Below are 20,645 nucleotides of genomic sequence, written 5' to 3' on the forward strand. Positions count from 1 at the left end.
AAATCACCCCCCAGGGGGGATGGTCACGCCGCAATCCCTTCTCCTCCATTCTCCTCTCGGGATCTTGGGCACGCAGGCACACGTGCCTGGCGTGAGTTTTAAGCCACCGGGTCCGGGACGCGAACCACGGTTGACTACGTGGGAATCCAGTGACATAGCCATTACGCTAACTGCTGGTTCCCCCTGTAGATTTTTAAAGAGGTTTGTGGTTTTCACATTGTTTTTAAAAATCTTATATTGAATATATTAAGGATATTATTCTTTTATGCTTTGGATCAAAAATAACTTTCCTAGTCTGTTGGATCTTTGACACAGGTATTTCGTGCTGTTGAGAAATTTTAAAATGTGATGTAATCAAATTTGTCTATCCTTCGTGGTAGGGTTTATGTGATTTTCAGAATCACTTTCTTTTCCACCAATGTTAGAATAAAATACCTTGGTTTATTCTTTGGTCTTATCTTCTTGCACTTAAATCTTTATCTGAAATGTGTTTTGATATAAAGAGTGAAATAAAGATCTGTCATTTGTGCCCGTTGTGATTCCTAAGCTGCCGGGTCCAGGACTCAAACCGTGGTCAGCCATGTGGGAGTACAGTGCCTTAATCACCATGCCATCTGCTGGTCCCAGGATCTGTCTTCTGTCTTTTTCAAAATCCAGTTTTGGAACATGAGAAATCAATGGGAGATGATAGAAATGAAAACGTTCTGTGTCTTTTTTTTTTTTTTTGGAGAGGTTTTTTTCCCTATAGGGCCCGAGCGCCGCCAGACAGACAGACAGAGAGACAGAGAGACAGAAAGTGAGAAATCACCCCCCAGGGGGGGATGGTCATGCCGCAATCCCTTCTCCTCCATTCTCCTCTCGGGATCTTGGGCATGCACGCACACGCACCCGGCATGAATTTTAAGCCACCGGGTCCGGGACGTGAACTGTGCTCGACTACGTGGGAGTCCAGCGACATAGCTATTACGCTAACTGCTGGTTCCCAATGTTCTGTATCTTCATGGTGATGAAACCATCTTAGTGGTTTCAAAGGTATTTGTGTGCCATCTTTCAGTCTGTCTCATGCTATAAATATATATATATACACATATATACACACACACGCGTGTGCTCTCCCATATATATATCTATAACAGATATACATTATATATTTATATATAATATATATTTGTATGTGTAATATATATTTATATATACACTTATCTGTCTATATACAGCTATATATATGCATAGATAGATATAGGAAAAATAGATTTATATGTAGATTTATGTGTTTATCTATAGATATATATATATAGATCTCTACATATCTATTTTTCTCTCACTTATTTTTATATGACATTGTTTTTTCTTTCTTTTTTTTAAGAGAAATTTTTGCTACAGAGCGTGTGGACTCACTAGAGAGACAGACAGAAAGTGAGAAATCACCCCCTGGGGGCATGGCCATACTGCAATCTCCTTCATTCTCCTCTTGGGATTTTGGGCACGCATGCACACGTGCCTGGCGTGAGTTTGAAGCTGGCGGGTCTGGGACTCAAACTGCAGTCAGCAATGTGGGAGTCCAGTGACGTAACCATTTTGCCATCTACTGGTTCCCCCCCTCCTTCTTTCTTTTCTTTCTTTTTTAATATCTTTCCTTTCGTTGATCAACATTTAGTAAACTCATGTTATGCCAGATCCTCGTTCCCCATTTCCTATCAAAATGTATCTAATCTAGGTCGCATTCCCTCAGTAATAGTATTACCTCTAACTAGGTGATAGCATGATCTGATAAACTCTCACTAAAATATTAATCCTGGGCAAGAGTTTTAACTTATTACCTTACTGTAAACATGCTCATTTTTATAGAGAACCTTTGGAATTAGTGTTTCAAAAACCCCTGTAAAATTGGTAGTAGGGAGATCTTTTGCTAGTATTTGAATTAAACAGTATAAATTATTTTCCTTAAGTGTAAAATCAACTTCACAGATGACAAAAATACAAGGGAACTTGAAAAAGTTTGTGGAAAAATGTATTTTTTTTAAAAAATCCATGCATGGATTTGTTTCATGCTTCACATTTTTTATGAACTTTTTGAAGCTCTCTCCCTCAAATATTGAGTCATCAGAAAAAATGATGATGCATAGAAAAATACATCAAGACTTTTCTGACGGCCCAATATGTGAACTTGTTGACCTAATTTTGTGGAGGCATTTGTGAATTGTTTCATTTCATTTGTAGGCTGGTGGAATGAAGGCAGGAACATTTGACCCTTACCCTTCACATTCTGCTGACCCTTATGTGGTGAAATCGATAAAGGAGAGTTTCGGAAAAGGTGATAAGATTTTCCACCCGCCAAGTGGACCCAAAAGCCGACCAGTTGAAAGTATAATGACTTTGAATGTCAAAAGGTAGGTATACCTTACATTTAACCAGGAGAAACAAGAAAAACAAAAAACCAAAAAAAACCTTTTGCAACTTTCAGACTTCTTCAGAATAGTACCTTTTATTTATATATACTTTCAAAAAAGAACTTTGAGCGACTTTTGAAACCTCAGCTCCTTCCACATACCTGCCCTCCCTTATTGAAATCTTTTTCTATCTTCTAAAATTCCTATTTGAGAAAGCTTCATTTATTCATTCCAAACTATTATATATATGTATTATTCAAGAGGGTGCAAGAGGGAGAAAGAAAACACATCTCCCACCCCCACTGAGGCCTGGCCACACTATAATCCCTCATCCTCAATCTTCCATCCTGTCAGGATGTTGGACATAACCAAAAGCCCTGAGCCCATGGGACCAGGACTTGAACCCTGGCTGGCCAGTAATGGATCCCACGTGAGATCCAGTGCTGTCATATTATGTGCTGTGCTGTCATGCTATGGGGCCAGCCCTATTCTGTCTCTCTATGTGTGTGTTTATGCAATATCATATGAATCCAATGCGTTACCTAGCTACCTAGTCATTGAAAGTTTTAATGCCATTTGAACTAATCTACGTATTTCTAATTTTAATGTAATCACACATATTATAGATTTTAAAAACACCAAATTCACATTGTTCTCTTTTATAAAAGCAGTAGTGCACTTTTATAACTTAGGGATAATGATTATAATATCATTATTATTATTGTATCATAGTAATAAGACATTGCAAAGGTATGTTTCTGACTTATCACCCCTTAAGTTTATTAGAACAATGTATTTACCAATAGAACTTTAGCAGTTGCTAAAGACAATTCATTAACAATTTTTTGAAATAAATTTGAAAATACTAGTGTTACGTGCTACTTTAGTCTAACCAGAAATGTGATTTTGAATTACATGTATTATTCTGGGAAAGAATGCTTCATAGTAAGCTGACACTATCTTAGAACTTTGACATTTTGGAGCAGTCTAACTTAGATGATGTAAAATTCTTATTATTCTTATTACTCCTGAAATTATTGAGAAGACTTACTGGTTCCTTGATGCCTAAAATGCCTTTTTTTTTTTTTGCTTTATGTTTTCATTGTACACTCATCTCAGGCTTCAACATGTATCTTTTTTTTCTTTTTTCTGGAGAGGTTTTTGCTATAGGACGCATGAGCTCACCAGTAAAACAGAGAGAGATAGAGAGACAGAAAGTAAGAAATCACCTCCCAGAGGGCATGGCCATGCCGCAATCCCTTCTCCTCCATTCTCCTCTTGGGATCTCGGGCACGCATATACATGAGCCCAGCGTGAGTTTAAGCCACCAGGTCTGGGACTCAAACCACAGTTGACTACATGGGAGTCCAGCAACATAGCCATTACGCCAACTGCTGGTCCCAACACATATCAATTTTATTTATTTATTAAGAGAGATTTTTGCTCTAGGGCACGTGTGCTTGCTAGAGAGACTATCTCGGTCTCTCTAGAAAAGCGAGAAATCCTCTCCCCCCGGGGGGATGGCCACACCGCAATCCTTTCTTCTCCAATCTCCTCTTGAGATTTTGGGCACCCACGTACACTTGCCTAGCTGCTGGGTCTGGGACCTGAACCATGGTCAACCATGTGGGAGTCCAGTGCAGTAACCAGTACATCATCTACCGGTCCCTCAACTTTATTTTTAAGTTTATTTCTTCTGTGAGTGAGAGAGGGGAGCAGCATCCCAACAAGGTCTTGACGCTGTGGCCCAACTCAGTCTCATCCAGCCCTGGACTGTGAGCACCGTGTCTGAAGTACCTCGTGAGGTCTCTGACACAATTCTGGAACCCTCCCACGTGGGTCAGCCTCACAGAGTGCTACAGTTCACCACTTCTGTCACTGTCTAGCACAAATATGGATTAACTTCCTGTCTGAATTGTTTTAATCCCTTCAGCCAGTTGTTTAAATTGATTTAAAAAAAAAAAGTCTGTGAGCAACTTAACCTTTCGGGGACATAGACTTAAGTTTTCTGTTGAGTGTTTTCAAGATTAGAAAAATGCTTTTAAATAAGAATAAAAAATTTTATAGTGTCACTTCAGACATGAATATCTACAAAATGAATGTATGCAAGTCCATGGCACTTTTTGTAATGTTTGATTACTATATTTTGTGACTTTAAAATGTGTTTTTCTTTAAAAAAAAAAAAGGAAATTTTGCTCTTCTGGTTTTATGGGGCCAGTAACTTGAAATATTAACTAATTCCAGATATTTGACATATAGAACTAAAGGACCTAGCTTTTAAATTTTTTAAATTAAAATTTTTTTAGGTTTCACCACAGGGCATGTATGCTTGCCAGAGAGAGACAGAGAGGGAAAGTGAGAAATCACCTCCCGGGGATATGGCCATTTCACAGTCCCCTTTCATCCATTCCCCTCTTCGGATTTTGAGCACACACATACGGGCATAGGTGCCCACTGTGATTTTCAAGAGGACAGGTCTGGGACTGGAACCACAGTCAGCCATGGGGGTGCCCAGTTCCCTAACCACTGTACCATCTGTGGGACCTGATTTTTCTTTTTCTTTTTCTTTTTTTGAGAAGTTTTTGCTATAGGGTGTGTGCACTCACTAGAATGACAGAGACAGACAGAGAGACAGAAAGTGAGAAATCACCCCCAGGGTGGCCATGCCACCATCCCTTCTCCTCCATTCTTCTCTCGGGATCTTGAGCATGCACACGCATACGCCTGGTTTGAGTTTAAGCCACTGGGTCCTCACTCAAACCATGGCCGACTACATGGGAGTCCAGTGACATAGCCATTATGCCAACTGCTGGTCCCCACTGTAACCTGATTTCCTTTACATAGCCAAGTGACGCCTATAGGTAGCAGGATAAATATATATACTTTACAATGTTGTCATGGGTCTTGTGGGCCAGCTAGGAGACTACTGGACTTGGAAACAGGACAAGCAGAAAGATTTGGAGCTTTTTGTTGATTTCCTTCATCCTTTATCCTCTGGTAAGCCACCTAAGAGTACTCAGAGTACCTCTATCGGATAGAACCAACAGTACAATCAGAAGCTGTCTCACCACACCCACCCTCAAATACATGGAATTTTGTACTGGGGAAGGGAGGAATAACAGTTTTTGTTGTGTTCTTTTGTATCCAGAAAGCAAATCTAAGAAAGTTCTGTGATGTCCTAATATATGAATATGTTTGGAGTAGGGCAAGGGAGTGATTGATAGCTATTTTGAAAAATCAGAAGTTGAACTTTTATTAATTTTGGATTTATTGAAATCTCTATTCACATGATCACAAGTGCCATCTTAAACCCAGTTTTAGCTTTTGTTAATCCTAATTTAAAAAGTAATAAGACTGTGGACAGTAGCATTTAAAATGGATTCTATAATTGTATTTCTCTTTCAGTTACCTTTTCTTAGTATATTCTAATTTAATTGAAGTTTTTTTTAATTTTTTTTGGAGAGGACTTTGCTATAGGGCGCGTGCGTTCGCCAGAAAGACAGAAAGCAAGAAATCACCCCCTGGGGGTGGGGTGGGGATGGCCACACCGCAATCCCTTCTCCTCCTTTCTCCTCTCGGGATCCTGGGCACGCACGCGCACGCGCCTGTTGTGTTTAAGCCACTGGGTTCGGGACTCAAACCGTGGTCGACTACATGGGAGTCCAGTGACCTAGCCATTATGCTAACTGCTGGTCCCAAAGTGAAGTTTTGAAGTTGGTGAGACATTTTTGCTTTTGAATTGCTATAGGTTATAAAATATCTTGGTTTTTAATTTTTTTAATACGAAAAGTCTGCATTGAAATGTAAAAGAATGTATATATAGATTACTTGTACCTATAAAATGAAATTTGTGTTTTTTGATTTTAGGGCACTAAATGTGAAGAACTACAAGACTGCTTCAGTACAGTCCTATTAGCAACTGGAAGACATGTAGCATATTGAACCCCGACTACCAGTAATTCAATATCAAGCGCTAATTAACTGAAAAAATATACTACAGAACAGACAGAGCAAGCATTTATAAAAAATTTAAACTTATCACTCGTATATTATTTTAGTACTGCTACTTAATAAATAGTATTTGCTAAGAATTTAATGTGGTTGCTGATCTTTTGTTTTTAGACCTGTATTTCTCAGCACACTATAATGTTAAGAAATTTTATAAAATCTTGAAATGCAGCCAGTCATTGGAAATGCTTACTCCTAATGTTAAAGAAAATTTTAAAACTGCAGGTGGGGGGGGGGTGGAGACTGGAGGGGTAAAAGTACACAGAAATTTTGTTTTTATTTGCCAGAAGGCATGTGTGCTCATGAGAGAGAGAGAGAAATCTCTCCCCCAATCATGGTATCATGCCATAATCCCTTTCCACTGCTCCATCTGTCTTATTTGGGGCACATGCACATTCATCCAGTGTTTTTGTAAGCTGCCAGGGCCAGGATTTGAATTGTGGTTGGCCATGTGGGATGTGGCATTTTTAATGAGTAGACCCTGGGACAAGCCCATACTATAAATTCTTAACTGGCTATCTCTTCTTAGAGGTATCTGATGCTATCCAAATGTCAGTGGATTGAAGCATTCTTTTTTTTTTTTTTTTTTTGAGAGGTTTTTGCTATAGGGCACGTGCGCTCATCAGAAAGAAAGAGAGACAGCCAGAAAGTGAGAAATCACCCCCCAGGAAGGATGGCCAAGCCGCAATCCCTTCTCCATTCTCCTCTTGGGAGCCTGGGCACACACGCACACACACCTGGCATCATTTTAAGCTACTGAGTTGTGGTTGATTACTTAGGAGTCCAGCGACATAGCCATTACGCCAACTGCTGGTCCCACATTGAAGCATTACCTAACATCAGAGGTAAATGTCAGACCCATTTATATTGTATAGATTCATGTATAGACACATAAGGTAGTGAGACAGATATTTTAACTTACTTGGGTCATGTCTTTTATTTGTGGTTTATATAAAATATCAGATTATTTGTCCCTCTGCCAGTTTAGGCTTCTTAGAGCTGAAAACCAGATTGTAGAGAGTCTGCAGGACTCTTCTTTGGCTTCCCCGCCCCCCTTTATTTTCCTGAAGAGGTTTTTACTATGGGGCATGTGTGCTCGCCAGAAAGACAGAGAGAGACAGAGACAGAAAGCAAGAAATCACCCCCCAGGGGGGATGGCCATACTGTAATCCCTTCTTCATTCTCCTCTTGAGATCTTGGGTGGGCATGCACATGTGCCCAGTGTGAGTTTAAGCCACCAGGTCTGGGACTTTAATTGTGGTCAACTACATGGGAGTCCAGTGACATAGCCATTATGTCAACTGCCGCCCCCTGAGCCCTTTTTTCCCCCACAATTGGGATAATTATGTCAAACTAGATATATACCCAGTTTTTGGAGAGTATAGATTTTTTTTACTATTGTTACGGTCTTTTAAAAATGTTATGCTTCATAACTAGATTGTGTGCAATGAACAACATAAAACAACCAAGAGGAGAATGCAACTCAAGGTTAATACATTTGTCTTTGGAATAGGAATGACTTTACCAGATGCACAGAGCTGAATAAAATTTTGTTACTTATTGACTTATGTTGCTAAACAAGCTTTACAAGTATATGGATTCTGTTGTGGTCAGAGTGTTATATTTTCTGATTTTACTAAAAACTATATAACTTATTTTATCTCTTTTGTTAGCTGCAATGAATTTTTATTAATGTGCCTTTTTTTAAAGAATCATTTTATTTAACTTTACTTTTTTTCCAGTTTAATTAGAGAGAGACAGAGACAGAGAAAAAGAAAAGTGAGAAAGCAAGCCACCAGGATCGGGACTTGAACCGTGGTCAGCCCTGTGGGAGTGAAGCGCCTTTAACCAACACGTCACCTGCCGGGCCCTAATGTGCCTTTGTAAAGCAATGCACACTGCATTTAGTATTTATAGATCAAAACACTCATCTAACACCTTCCCGGGGGTGTGAATAGTAGGATGGCAAGTGTCAGGCCTTATCTGGACCTTAACTAGATGTGTGGATGTGCAGAAACACAAATGCGGGAGTTAGTGATGGGAACTGGGATGGAAGTAAGACTAAGGTTTTTGAAAATGTCATTAGGGGAACACAAATACACACTTGATTTGAGTGGCGCAAACTATGATGTTCATTGGTTATTTTCTTACAACTGTCTTCTTTTGATTCGAATACATAGCAGTACAACGTCAGGTAGTTTCCTATATAACGACTTTATTCCTTGCACTCAGATATGAAGAATTCAGGATTAATGAACACTGGCATCCTGTCTCTTGACCATGCAGACACCTTGGTAACTACTTTCCCTTTAGGGTGCCAGTATGGCTTGAATAGTTTTCCACATCCACTAGTGGTGAATAATGGAGAGATAAGCTTGCTTAGCCAGCTGTTTATCTCTACTACGAAACATCCAGCCGCGTATGTTCGGGGCTCAAAATTGAAGCAAAGATTGTGGATGCTACCCTGATGGTAGAAGAAAGGTTGGACTTTAAGAAAGACTTAGATCAACAAGATGCTTCAGTAGGAACTGGCAAGAAGGTTAAGCAGTAGCGTAATTTTTGGAAGGATGCCGCTTTTTAGTTCTGCTTGTGCTTTTGTGTATACATGTGTTGTGAAGAGGGCTCAACTTGTTTCTAATTTCAAAGACAAATGTATACAGGACCAAATTATATAACCTGAGACTCTTTTCTCCTCTGCATTATCCATTTGGAAGACTTATCATAAAGACCAAAGTAAAAATATTTTCAAAGCTGCAATTTGTGTGTGTATGTATATATAGATATATTTATATATATGTAGTACTTATAGATCAAAACACTCATCTATATTATATATATAGTAGATATAATATTATATATATATAATTTCAGAAAGCTAGATAATTATTCATTAAATAATTTGTAAATAAGTTGTGATTTGTTAATTAAAAAAAAAAGACTTGCCAAAGGGGTTGTGTGCTTGCCAGAGAAAGACATAGGAGGGGCAGGAGAGAGAGCAAGCAACCCCAAATGGGGCCGGGTCATGCTGCAATCCCTTCTCCTCCATTTCTTCCTCTTATTGGGATTGTGGACACGAATGTCCACAGCTTTTCAAGCTTCCAGGACTAGGATTTGAATTGCGTAGTCGGCCAGATGGGATCTACCTCCCTTAACCACCAGCCACATCATCAAATATAACTGAATTTCATAAAATATGACATTAATTTCATCAAATGTAACTGAATTTTTCATTATGATGTTTGGCTTAAAATGTAAAAAATGAATTAATAGCTAATACTAATTAGTACTAATTAATGCTTACTGTGTGTCAGGTACCATTCCATGTGCATTACATATTTACATGTTTATGTTTATTAATACTTTAATCTTCACCTAACAAATACAGGCAAGAAAAAGTAAGTACCTTTTCCTAGGTAGCACAACCAACTGTGGCCGAGTCTGCTTCTACCGACCTATTTATTATTACATTTTGTTACCAGACCACTTCCCAGTTTTCTACAGAAATAATGATTCTTTTCAAATGGTTTCAAGTTATGTTATTCACTCTATAGATTTTACCAAAATGAGGGGGTATAAGAAGGTGGATATTACTTAAAGGAAATCAAGTATAGAATAAAGAATGACCAGAAGAAAGATCGAGAAGACTTGCTTCCAACATTTTATCAAGGGTACTGGTTAGAAGCTTATGGGAGATATATTATCCCCAAATAACCATGTCTATATAATTCTAAGAATCTTCATAAAGCAATTTGGATTCATTAAACCTCAGAAAGATACCTAAAATGTCCTCTTGTCTAAATGTCTTGATATTTAAAATGACATTCTTACCAAGTGAATGTCCAACCTAGGTCTAATACTCTCTAGTGTAAGGACAGCCTGTTTTTCATTACAAATTAATAGAAAAAAAAGATATGCCATTGAAACACTAAAGACAACTAGCAGGCCTATATTAATGTCAATCAAAGATTTTAGAACAAGGAATATCACCACAAATAGTCATTTAATAATAATAAAGGGATCACTTGACCAACAGGACCCAATAGTGCTAAACGTGTATGCCCTCACAACACATGAAAAAAAGAAAAGCCCATTTCACAACAAATGTAAATGTAAAAGAAGCAAGCAGAATCTAAAGCAGCAGCATAATACTTCCGAAAACACATGAAACAAAGTCTGATGGAATAAGCAAGTATGCTCCTCTTCGGTAATTTCTAGAGCAAGTAGACACAAGATTCATAAAGATACAGATTTGTTCAAAGCCATCAACCACATTCATGTAGTTGACATAGAATGTGTCATTCAAGAGCAGAATATACATTCTTTTCATGTTCACATGAACCGTTAACCTAGATAAATTATATTTTTGTAAATAAAACAAGTCCCAACTTTAAAAAGATAGCTTATCCAGAATACGTTCTCCAATCAAAATAAAATTACATTAGAGATCAGTAACAAAAATACTTGAAAATATCTAAGTATTTAGAAATTAAACTCATTTCTAAATAGTCAATTGGGTCAAAGAATAAATCACAAGTAAAGACCAAGATTTTAAACTGAATGAAGATGAAACATATTAAACTGTGTGATGCAGTGAAAATGGTGCTTGGAAGGAAAGTTATAGCTACAAATGATGCAGTAGAGGAAAATAAAGGCTACCTGATCTTCCTGATCTTCACCTTTAGAAACTAGGGAAAGTACAAAGTAAGCCCAAAATAAGCAAAAGGAAGAAAATAATTAAAATATGAAAACAAATAAATGTAATAAAAAATCCCATAAAAATCATTAAAACAATAAACTGATTTTCAAAATTTACTAAAGTCTAGTGAGATTGAGAAAGAAAAAAAAATCATTACCAAGTTATCAGTATCAGAAATTAAATAGGGTATATTACCACAGATCCTCTGGACATTAAAAAGATAAGGAATATTATGAAGAACTTTATGCCACTACATTTGAGAACTTATAGGAAATGCACATACACAAATGTACATTTGAGAGAACATGCAAATTAGTAAAACTGATTTAAGATGAAATAGAAAATCTGTATAGTCCTATATCTAGTAATAAAATTCATTTTGTAATGTAAAACTTCATGTAGAAAAGTCCAGAACCTCTGATGAAGTATATTATATACTTAAGGATGCATTTTTTTTTAGAATTATTTTTACATTTAACTTTTTTCCTCTCTCTCTCTATTTCTCCTTTTTTCTTTCTTCTTTCTTTTTTTTCTTTCATCACAAGTAAAGACCAAGATTTTAAACTGAATGAAGATGAAACATATTAAACTGTGTGATGCAGTGAAAATGGTGCTTGGAAGGAAAGTTATAGCTACAAATGATGCAGTAGAGGAAAATAAAGGCTACCTGATCTTCCTGATCTTCACCTTTAGAAACTAGGGAAAGTACAAAGTAAGCCCAAAATAAGCAAAAGGAAGAAAATAATTAAAATATGAAAACAAATAAATGTAATAAAAAATCCCATAAAAATCATTAAAACAATAAACTGATTTTCAAAATTTACTAAAGTCTAGTGAGATTGAGAAAGAAAAAAAAATCATTACCAAGTTATCAGTATCAGAAATTAAATAGGGTATATTACCACAGATCCTCTGGACATTAAAAAGATAAGGAATATTATGAAGAACTTTATGCCACTACATTTGAGAACTTATAGGAAATGCACATACACAAATGTACATTTGAGAGAACATGCAAATTAGTAAAACTGATTTAAGATGAAATAGAAAATCTGTATAGTCCTATATCTAGTAATAAAATTCATTTTGTAATGTAAAACTTCATGTAGAAAAGTCCAGAACCTCTGATGAAGTATATTATATACTTAAGGATGCATTTTTTTTTAGAATTATTTTTACATTTAACTTTTTTCCTCTCTCTCTCTATTTCTCCTTTTTTCTTTCTTCTTTCTTTTTTTTCTTTCTTTCTCTTCTTTTTCTTTCTTTTTTTCTCTTTCTTCATTATTTGCTTTTAATTTGACCAGAGAGGGACAGAGTGAGAGAGAGGGAAAGTAAGAAAGTAAGCCACCAGGTCCAGGACTCAAACCACAGGCCAGTGAGAGTGTGAGAGTCCAATGCCCTTAACCACCAAACCACCTGCCAGCCCATAATTTTTAAAAACAATGATTTAATTTATTATTATTATTTAATTTGCTATAGGGCACTTGTGCTCACCTGAGACAGAGACAGAGAGGAAAAGATAGAGGGAAAGTGAGAAATCAAGCCACCAGGTCTGGGATTCAAACTGCTATCAGCCATTTGGGAGTCCAGAGGTTAACCACCATGCCAACCGCTGGCCCTAGAATCCATCACGATTAATGCTACCAGTTCTACACTAATTTCTTCAGAAAATAGAGCAAGGAACACTTAACACATTTTGTGAGGCCAGGATTTTCTTGATACCAAAGCCAAAGACATTAAAACTAATAATATACAGACCAATATCTTTCTAAATATAGAAGCAGAATCTTCAACAAAATATTATTAAATGAATCCAGGACTATACATGAAAAGAATAACACAGTACAATCTAATGGAATTTACCCTGGGAATGCAAGGTTAGTATAACATTTAGAAAGTAATGTAATTACCATGTTAACACATTCATGGAGAAAAAAAATACATAATTACTTCAATAAATGCAGAAGCACTGGATAAAATCAAACAAGAAATTGTACAGCAAGCAGTCTTAGAAGATAGAGTGTCTCCTGGAGCCAGGAAAGGCAAATTTATTGTCCTGTATAAAGATTGTTTTAACCCAGAGCACAGGGTAAGTATGCTTAATGCACATTAAAGAAAATTTGAGTTCCCTAAACTCAGGCTCTCTCTCTTGTAATGCATCCCTACCCACTCTACTGTGTGGCCCTATTGTTGACTATAGGAATTCGAGCTTGTAGAAAAGATGGGGAAATGCTGATACTTGGGGCGGGCCCTGAAGCCTAATGGTTAAGGAAGCTAGATCCCACTTGACAACCACAGTTCAAATCCCAGCCAAGCAGCTTGAAAAAAATGCTGGACGTGTGTGCATCTGTGCCCCAAATCCTGACAGGATAGAGAAATGGAAAAGGGATTGTGGCATGACCATTTGGTGGGCGGGTGCTTTTTTTCTCTGTCTCTCTCTTTGTCTCTTTCTGACAAGTGTATGCATCCTCTGGCAATTAAGACAAAATGCTTAGTCTGGAAACTGCTGTTGTTATGAGTAACAATTGACATTTTTCTTTTTAAATTTGCTAGAGGGTGTGTGTTCACCAGAGAGAGGGAAAATGAAAAAGCACCCACTATGGCGAGTGGGCATGCTGCAATCCTGTTTCCTCCATTTCTCCTTTCAGACTGTTGGGCATTCATGAACATGTGCACAAATCCTGGATCACGTGAGATCCAGCCACCTTCACCACCACACCACTAGCTAACCCACAACTGACTTTTTTCTAGTGTGTTCCATTAGAATCCATGAAACTGAGGCAGGCTTACCAGCTGGGTAAAGACTTTCAAAGTTCTAAAAAAAAAAAAAGAGAAAAAAGAAATATATATGTATATATACACACATACTCCACACACAATCTCCCCACCCCTGGGGGTTGGATGGTGATAGAGTTGTAAAATATAATCCTCTGCAAGGCAGACTCACATAGGAACGTTCTGAGTCCAGAGACCTCCCTTGGTTCACTCCGAACATGAGACTGGAATCTGGGCGGGCTGAAGCTGAGGTGGATCATGGCGTCAGGGGTGTTGCGCTTTCTCTTTCACTTTCTATCACACATATGTGTGTGTGTGTGTGTGTATACTTAATTCCAATTTATGTTTTGTTTGTTTTTAATTTGCTAGAGGGTGCATGTGCTCATGGGTGACAGAGAGTGAAGGGAAAGTGAGAAAGTGAGAAAACACTTGTCCCCCATGGGGGATGGCCACAGCTCAATCCCTTTTCCATTTCCCTCTTCTGGAGTTTGGGCACACATATGCATGTAGCATGTTTTATAAGCTGCTGGATCCAGGACTTGACCCGTGCACTTGGCCATGTGGGATCCAGCTACTTTAACCCCCATGCCACTGGATGGCCCACCTAATTCCAATTTCTAATTTTCAAAACTAGTCTAATCAATTACCAAGTAGTTGTAATCATATATAAGAATTTTTAATGATTTTGTGTAGAAAAGAAGTTTTCAGACAAAGGCTTTTGAAACATTTATTTAAAAAATTTATTTACATGTCTTGGATGGAAACAATTGATACAGTTTACTTGAAATTCCTAGAGAAAAAAAAGAAGAATTGTTTTAGGTGGGAATGCTAAGTACACTTTTTAATAATCATAATTTAAAGACTCTTGCTCCCTGTCAAAGTGCTTTGTGCACATATAATGTTTATGAGTAATATGAGTAAAATAAAATTAATTTTATCTAAAGAACAAAATTCCTAAATAATTCCACTATATAATAAATAGATTGAATAAAAATTTTACAAAACACAATTGTAGGCGATAGAAAGTGAGAAATCACCACCTGGGGGGGTGGGGGGCGGATGGCCATGCCACAATCCCTTCTCCTCCATTGTCCTCTCGGGATTTTGGGCATGCTCACGCACCAGGCATCCACGACTCAAACAGTGGTTGATTACATGGGAGTCCAGCCACGTAACTATTATGCCATCTGCTGGTTCTGAGAATCTTAAACACATTTCTACTAATCCGCAACACACATACCTTTCAAGTCAGGAGCCAGGGGCCTACTCCTTGGACTAGAAGCATCTTCAAGTGTAACATAGTGGTCAAAGTGAAATTTCTCTCTTCTTGAAACATAAGCTGTTTTTGACAGGTCACCGTGCTGACTACAAATTTTATCACTTAAACTTAAATATTCTCGTTGAAGATTCCGCATCTCAAATTCTAAGGTATCCCTTTCATTTTCTATACTTCTTGCGTAGTTTTCTAAAAGTATTTTGTCTTCAGTAAGTCTACTGATGCTGTTCTCAAATTTTAAATTTTCTTGAGTATGTTTCTTTAGCTCTTCTTTTAGAATCTGATTATCTGTTTTCATTTCCACGACCATTTTTGATAACATTTCACATTCCTTACTGATTTCTGACAAGCTGTTTTTATAAATATTTGCTTCTGATTTTGCATTGTTTATTTCTTTCCGATAATTTTCTTCTGCAGTAGATTGGTAGGTTTGGATATTCTCAATTTCGTTTTCTATCATTTGTCTAGCAGCAGTAGATTCTTGTAATGTTGTTTCGAGAGTAAGTTTTTCATTTTTAACTGTGTCTATTATTTGTAGAAGTGTCTCTTGTTCAGCTTTTGCCAACAATTCTTTCTCTTTCATCTGCATAATCTCTAGCTGGTTTTCTTTTAGTTCGTTTTCAAGGGAGCTTTTTTCCTTTAGAAGCTGGCATGTTTTTTTTTCTAACATTTTTTTTTCATCTTGCATCAATAGGGTGTTTGTTTTCATTGCTTCCATTTCTATATTCATTCGATTATTTTCATTATTGACAATGGCCATATCATTTTGAGTTTTGTGTTCCTTGTTTTTTAATTGATCTAATGCTTCTATTATTTGTTGCTTCTCCAAAGAAAGTTGACAATTTTTTTCCTCTAGAGTTTTATTTTGGCTTTGGAGGGCATTAAATTTATTAATTATCTTTTTCAATTCTTTAAGACATTCTTTGCCATCTTCTTCTGTCTTAATTAACTTGGACTGAATAGTACTCTTTTCTTCAACCAAATTTTTAAGCTGCTTTTCGTATGTTTCTATTTTCTGTATCAGAGATTGTGTGGTAAAGATAAGGGGTTTTATTTTAGTTTTAAGGGTTAGATTTTCATCTTCCAGTTCTGTTACTTTTTTCTGTATGTGCATAGATTCTTTTAGGTAATTCTGTAAGTACTGAATTTTGGCAACACACTGATCAGTAACAGAACTGACTTTGGATGGATTCTCATTTTCAGATATTATTGATCCATGTTTTATTACAAATGGTTGCTTTTCTCTGTCTTTCATTTCAAATTTTGTTTGGTCAAGGAATGATAGTGTATGTCTTGGAATTCTGGAATGAAATCTTAAATCTGTAATATTTTTGCCAGTGATGGGAATTTCTTTATTGTTTTTCTCAAACTTCCTTCCCCTGTGTAGTTCACTCTTAGATAATTTTCTACATTTCCTACAAAAATTCACGTGGAGTTTTGACACCGTGTCCCTGAATGGGAGTAATTTTGTTATTAATGTCTCTAATTCTGAAATTCTCTTTGATTTCATATCTTCGCTTAGGTTACTTTCTACGTTTTGTTCCTCAACAAAGTTAATTTTTTCTTTGTGAATGGGGGACAAGTCATGTTTACCATTACTCTGACTACTCATATCAGCTTTTAAGGTTTGGAGTTCGTTTGTAAGTGCCAGCTCCCTATCATGTGACTTTTGAAGCTCTTTCTTCATTTGCTTGATAGAGTGGCAAATATCATCCAAGTTTTCATAAAATCCGTGCTTTAGGAAAGGCACAGTAATTTTGGATTTACCTGGAATGGCAGAATCAGCTTGAGATGTCACAGTTGCAGGCACGGTAGGCAGAAACGTATAAAAGTTATTATAATTCTTCAACATGTCAGACTTTTCTGAAGGGTTCATGATTATGTTTGCAGTTGAAGTGTCTGCTAACGTTCTCAGAGTTAATACATCCTTGAGGTCCATCTGGGATGGAGGATTCGTACTTTGCGAGAGACTCTTGACGCTATTGCTACCCAATTTTTCTTCCACGGAATGCAGAGTCCTGGCATCCTCAAAAGGATGAGTTTTTTCCATAGAAAGAATTTCTTGTTGAGTCTCGATAGGCTAGTAACAATAAAAAGCATACTATAAATATACTATCATTGGCTATGTAACCACGAAATTAAGATTTATTTACACAACCCAAACCAGCATTTTATCTGTTTGGATCTCAGAGAAACCTAACGCAGGTGATTCATTTTTTTTCCAGAAAATCTAGCCATTGATTTGAGGAGTGTAACTCTGGTCTTCACCGTCTGCTTACAACTCACACTTATTTCCTTAGGGAGTGTAATGTACGGGTCAACCTCCCAATCTCAGAAACAGACATTTAGCATCTTCACGAGATCATCACGGGTAGATAGAGACGAGAGAAACAGCAGGTCAAATGGAAGTTAAAGCGAAATGAGTATTTCCACTCTGGGTTATTTGTCAACCTTAGCTTGTACTTCTTGGTTTTGGGTGATTTTAGGGTGGGGACTGTCCTGGGGTGTGAGTTCTTAGTAGTGGGAACACAGCAATGTAACTCTGGTTTGGAGCTGTTCTATCCATTTCACCGCCGAGCAATCCTAACTAGACAGAGAGGCTTAAAAACTGCCTTGTATTTTGATTTTACTTGGGGCTCGATTGCATCTGGACTAAGTCAAACATCCTCCATAGACTGGCCTAAAAGAAATGGGAGAATTGCAGGAGCACAGTGGTAAACACACATCTTGTAAAGTTTTCGGGACAGGAATGTCCTTATTTTCATCTTTGACATTCCATCTTTCTTACAAAGAAAGGGAGAATGTAAAGACGAAGGAAAACTGGTTGGGGTAACGTTCTGAAACACCTACACATAGAAACAATTTGTAGAATAACATACCAAATCCTTTTCAGTGTGTGTGCTGAATACAAGATTTTTTTCTGAGCTGAATTGTGGGCTTTCAACTTCAATGATACTTTTGTTCAATATTTCACTGATTTCAGATTGTACCTTTTAAAGACAAATTGAGAATGTCAGAATTTGATTTCAGATTTATAAACTTATGAATGTATAAGAATAATAGAGATTATAATTTAAATACATAACATCTTCAAATTTCCTGTAATAAAAATTCCTTTCCATCATATCGACTATAATTTATTATAATCTCTATCATTAGAGGAATCTTTAAGAACACCATGCCTTGGAGCCAGCAGGTGGTGTAGTCATTAAGATGCTAGACTCCCACATGGCTGAACATGGTTTGAATCCCGGACCTGGTGGCTTGAAAATCATGCCAGGCACATGTGCACGCATGCCTAAAATCCCAGGACAAGACTGGAGGAAAAAGAATTGCAGTGTGGCCATCCTCCCTGGGAGGTGATTTCTCATGTTCTCTCTCACCGTTTCTCTCTTTCTCTTTGGTGAATGAATGCACGTGCCCTATGGCAAAACCTTAAGAAAAAAAGAACACTATTCCTTGGGCCAGTAGCTGGTGTAGTGGTTGGGGGCTGGACTTGCACATGGCCTACCGCAGTTCAAGGCCTGGAAGCTTGCTTTCTCACTTTCCCTCTCTCTCTCTCTGGTGAATGTGCAGGTCCTGCAGCAAATTAAAAATCATGACAATAATAAATTAAATAAATAATTCTTTTAGAAAGAACATGATGCTTTGTTGTATGATTATAAAATCAAAACAACTTAATTTAGTAAAACATAACTTTTTTATAAACTGTACCAGATTATTTGTTCAAGGTTTGATTTTTTATACTGTGGAATTAAAAAGAGCTGTTTGGTCTGACATAAGAATGGAACCTCTTCTGTAACCCTCAAGCATAGCTTATCTCCCCTTCCATTTCCATGTAGTAACGTGTAGTGCAGGAACACTGGGAGGAAGCTGATATTGAGTCTTTGGAGAATATGTGCCGTGCTGTGGTCTCGAACACCCATCTCCTTGCCTTCTGTTTACACTCCTCTCTGTTTTTTCTGGATGGAGTCCATGGGCCTCTGCTGATCGTGATTTCACCTCCAGCTCCAAGGGTGGGCCTGTGACTTAGACTACGTAGGCAGAGAACTGAATCCCTCTGGACAGGCCCACAATCTTTGTATGAACTATGAAAAGAGCAAAGCTTGCTTTCTTCTGTCCGACCCGAATCTGGAAGGACAAAGGACAGATCTAGCAGAACTTTTGCCACCGGGTGAAGTCTGAGAACCAACTACTGTGGCAAGGAGATATGAGATACTTGATAGGATCCCATATCAAGATAGGAAATGCAACTTTGTCCTGAGCTCATGGGCTTAGTCATCCTAAAAGAAGCAATCTCCAGGAATTTCCATTACTTGAGCTATTAAAGTGCAATTTTCTCTTAAGCCAGTTTGAGTTAAGATTGTCTTTTAAAGGGTTCTTAGGACTCTTTCAACTTTTGTTGCAGAAACCTTTCATTTATGTTTATTTATTTATTTAATTATTTTTTTAGGTTTTTTTTTTTTTTTTTTTTTTTTTTTGTATAGGGCACATGCTCTCACTGGTGAGACAGAGACATAGAAAGCAAGAAATCATCCCCCAGTGCAGTTGGCCACACCACAGTCCTTTCTCCATTCTTCTGTCAGGCTTTTGGGCACTCATACACATGTGCCCAGCATGAGTTTCAAGCTGCTGGGTCCTGGACTCAAACCACGGTTGACTACATGGGAGTCCAGCGACGTAACCATTATGCCATCTGCTGGCCCCATGTTTGTTTATTTTTTATTGCCAGAGAACACATGTGTTTGTGAAAGAAAGAGAGAGAGATTGAGAAAGCGCTTCCTCAACAGGGTTATGATCATGCCACGATCCATCTTCCCCCATTTCTCCAGTCAGTCAGATTTTTGCGCATGTCCACACAAGGGCCTGCAGTTAGTCATGTGGGGTCCTGTTCCCTATTCACAGTGCTCTACTTCTGTGCTATGGAGCTGGTCCTGATTTTATATCAATTACAATGAAAGTTGAAGACTCTTAGAAACTATATTTGGGTAGCACTTAAACAGGCATTTAAGAAAAAATCACTGAGCATGATTTCCTTTTGACTGACACAAATACAAATATAGCAGAGAAAAATGTAGTTTCCTCAAAACAATTCTGGAGCCTAGAATATGTTGTGGTCTTTATTAAATTCTGTATCAACTAGTCTGTGGCTAGTCAACAGCTCAGAGGATGGAATGAGACCTTACAGGTGGCTGCTTCCTACCTATAGATGAAAAGAAGCATGTCATGCTAGGGTCAGCAGGTAGCATGGTGGTTAAGGCACTGGATCCCACATGGCTGTGGTTCAAGTCCTGGACCTGTTGGCTTGAAAAGCATGCTGAGCACAAGTGCGTGTGTGTCCAAAATCCTAAAAGGAGAATGGAGGAGAAGGGATTGCAGCATGGCATTCTCCCTGTAGGGTGATTTCTCTCATTCTTGCTGGTGAGTGCGCATACCCTATGGAAAAAAAAAAAAAAAAAAAAAAAGGGGAACAACAGCTTGGTGTAATGGCTATTACGCT

At 37.6% G+C, this 20,645-nt stretch overlaps 2 protein-coding genes across 4 annotated transcripts in view; one reads left to right on the plus strand and one right to left on the minus strand.

The window, feature by feature from the left end:
• The window catches only part of CFAP96 (cilia and flagella associated protein 96), a 21,278-nt gene extending 14,852 nt beyond the window's left edge, over positions 1-6,426 (plus strand). For all 3 annotated transcript variants that reach the window (XM_006160456.3, XM_006160457.3, XM_027776592.1), the window contains exons 7-8: positions 2,221-2,390; positions 6,258-6,426. In XM_006160456.3, the coding sequence (XP_006160518.1) occupies positions 2,221-2,390; positions 6,258-6,306 (219 nt within the window). In that variant the 3' untranslated portion in view covers positions 6,307-6,426. The remainder of the gene's footprint in view (positions 1-2,220; positions 2,391-6,257) is intronic.
• Positions 6,427-14,582: 8,156 nt separating this feature from the next.
• CCDC110 (coiled-coil domain containing 110) overlaps positions 14,583-20,645 on the minus strand; it is a 16,886-nt gene continuing 10,823 nt past the window's right edge. The window contains exons 5-7 of the mRNA XM_006160455.1: positions 18,025-18,135; positions 15,110-17,225; positions 14,583-14,659 (exon numbers count right to left, since the gene is read on the minus strand). Coding sequence (XP_006160517.1) covers positions 14,610-14,659; positions 15,110-17,225; positions 18,025-18,135 — 2,277 coding nt within the window. The 3' untranslated portion in view covers positions 14,583-14,609. The remainder of the gene's footprint in view (positions 14,660-15,109; positions 17,226-18,024; positions 18,136-20,645) is intronic.

Source organism: Tupaia chinensis, unplaced genomic scaffold (assembly GCF_000334495.1).
Source record: "Tupaia chinensis unplaced genomic scaffold, TupChi_1.0 Scaffold000685_1, whole genome shotgun sequence".
Taxonomy (NCBI): domain Eukaryota; kingdom Metazoa; phylum Chordata; class Mammalia; order Scandentia; family Tupaiidae; genus Tupaia; species Tupaia belangeri.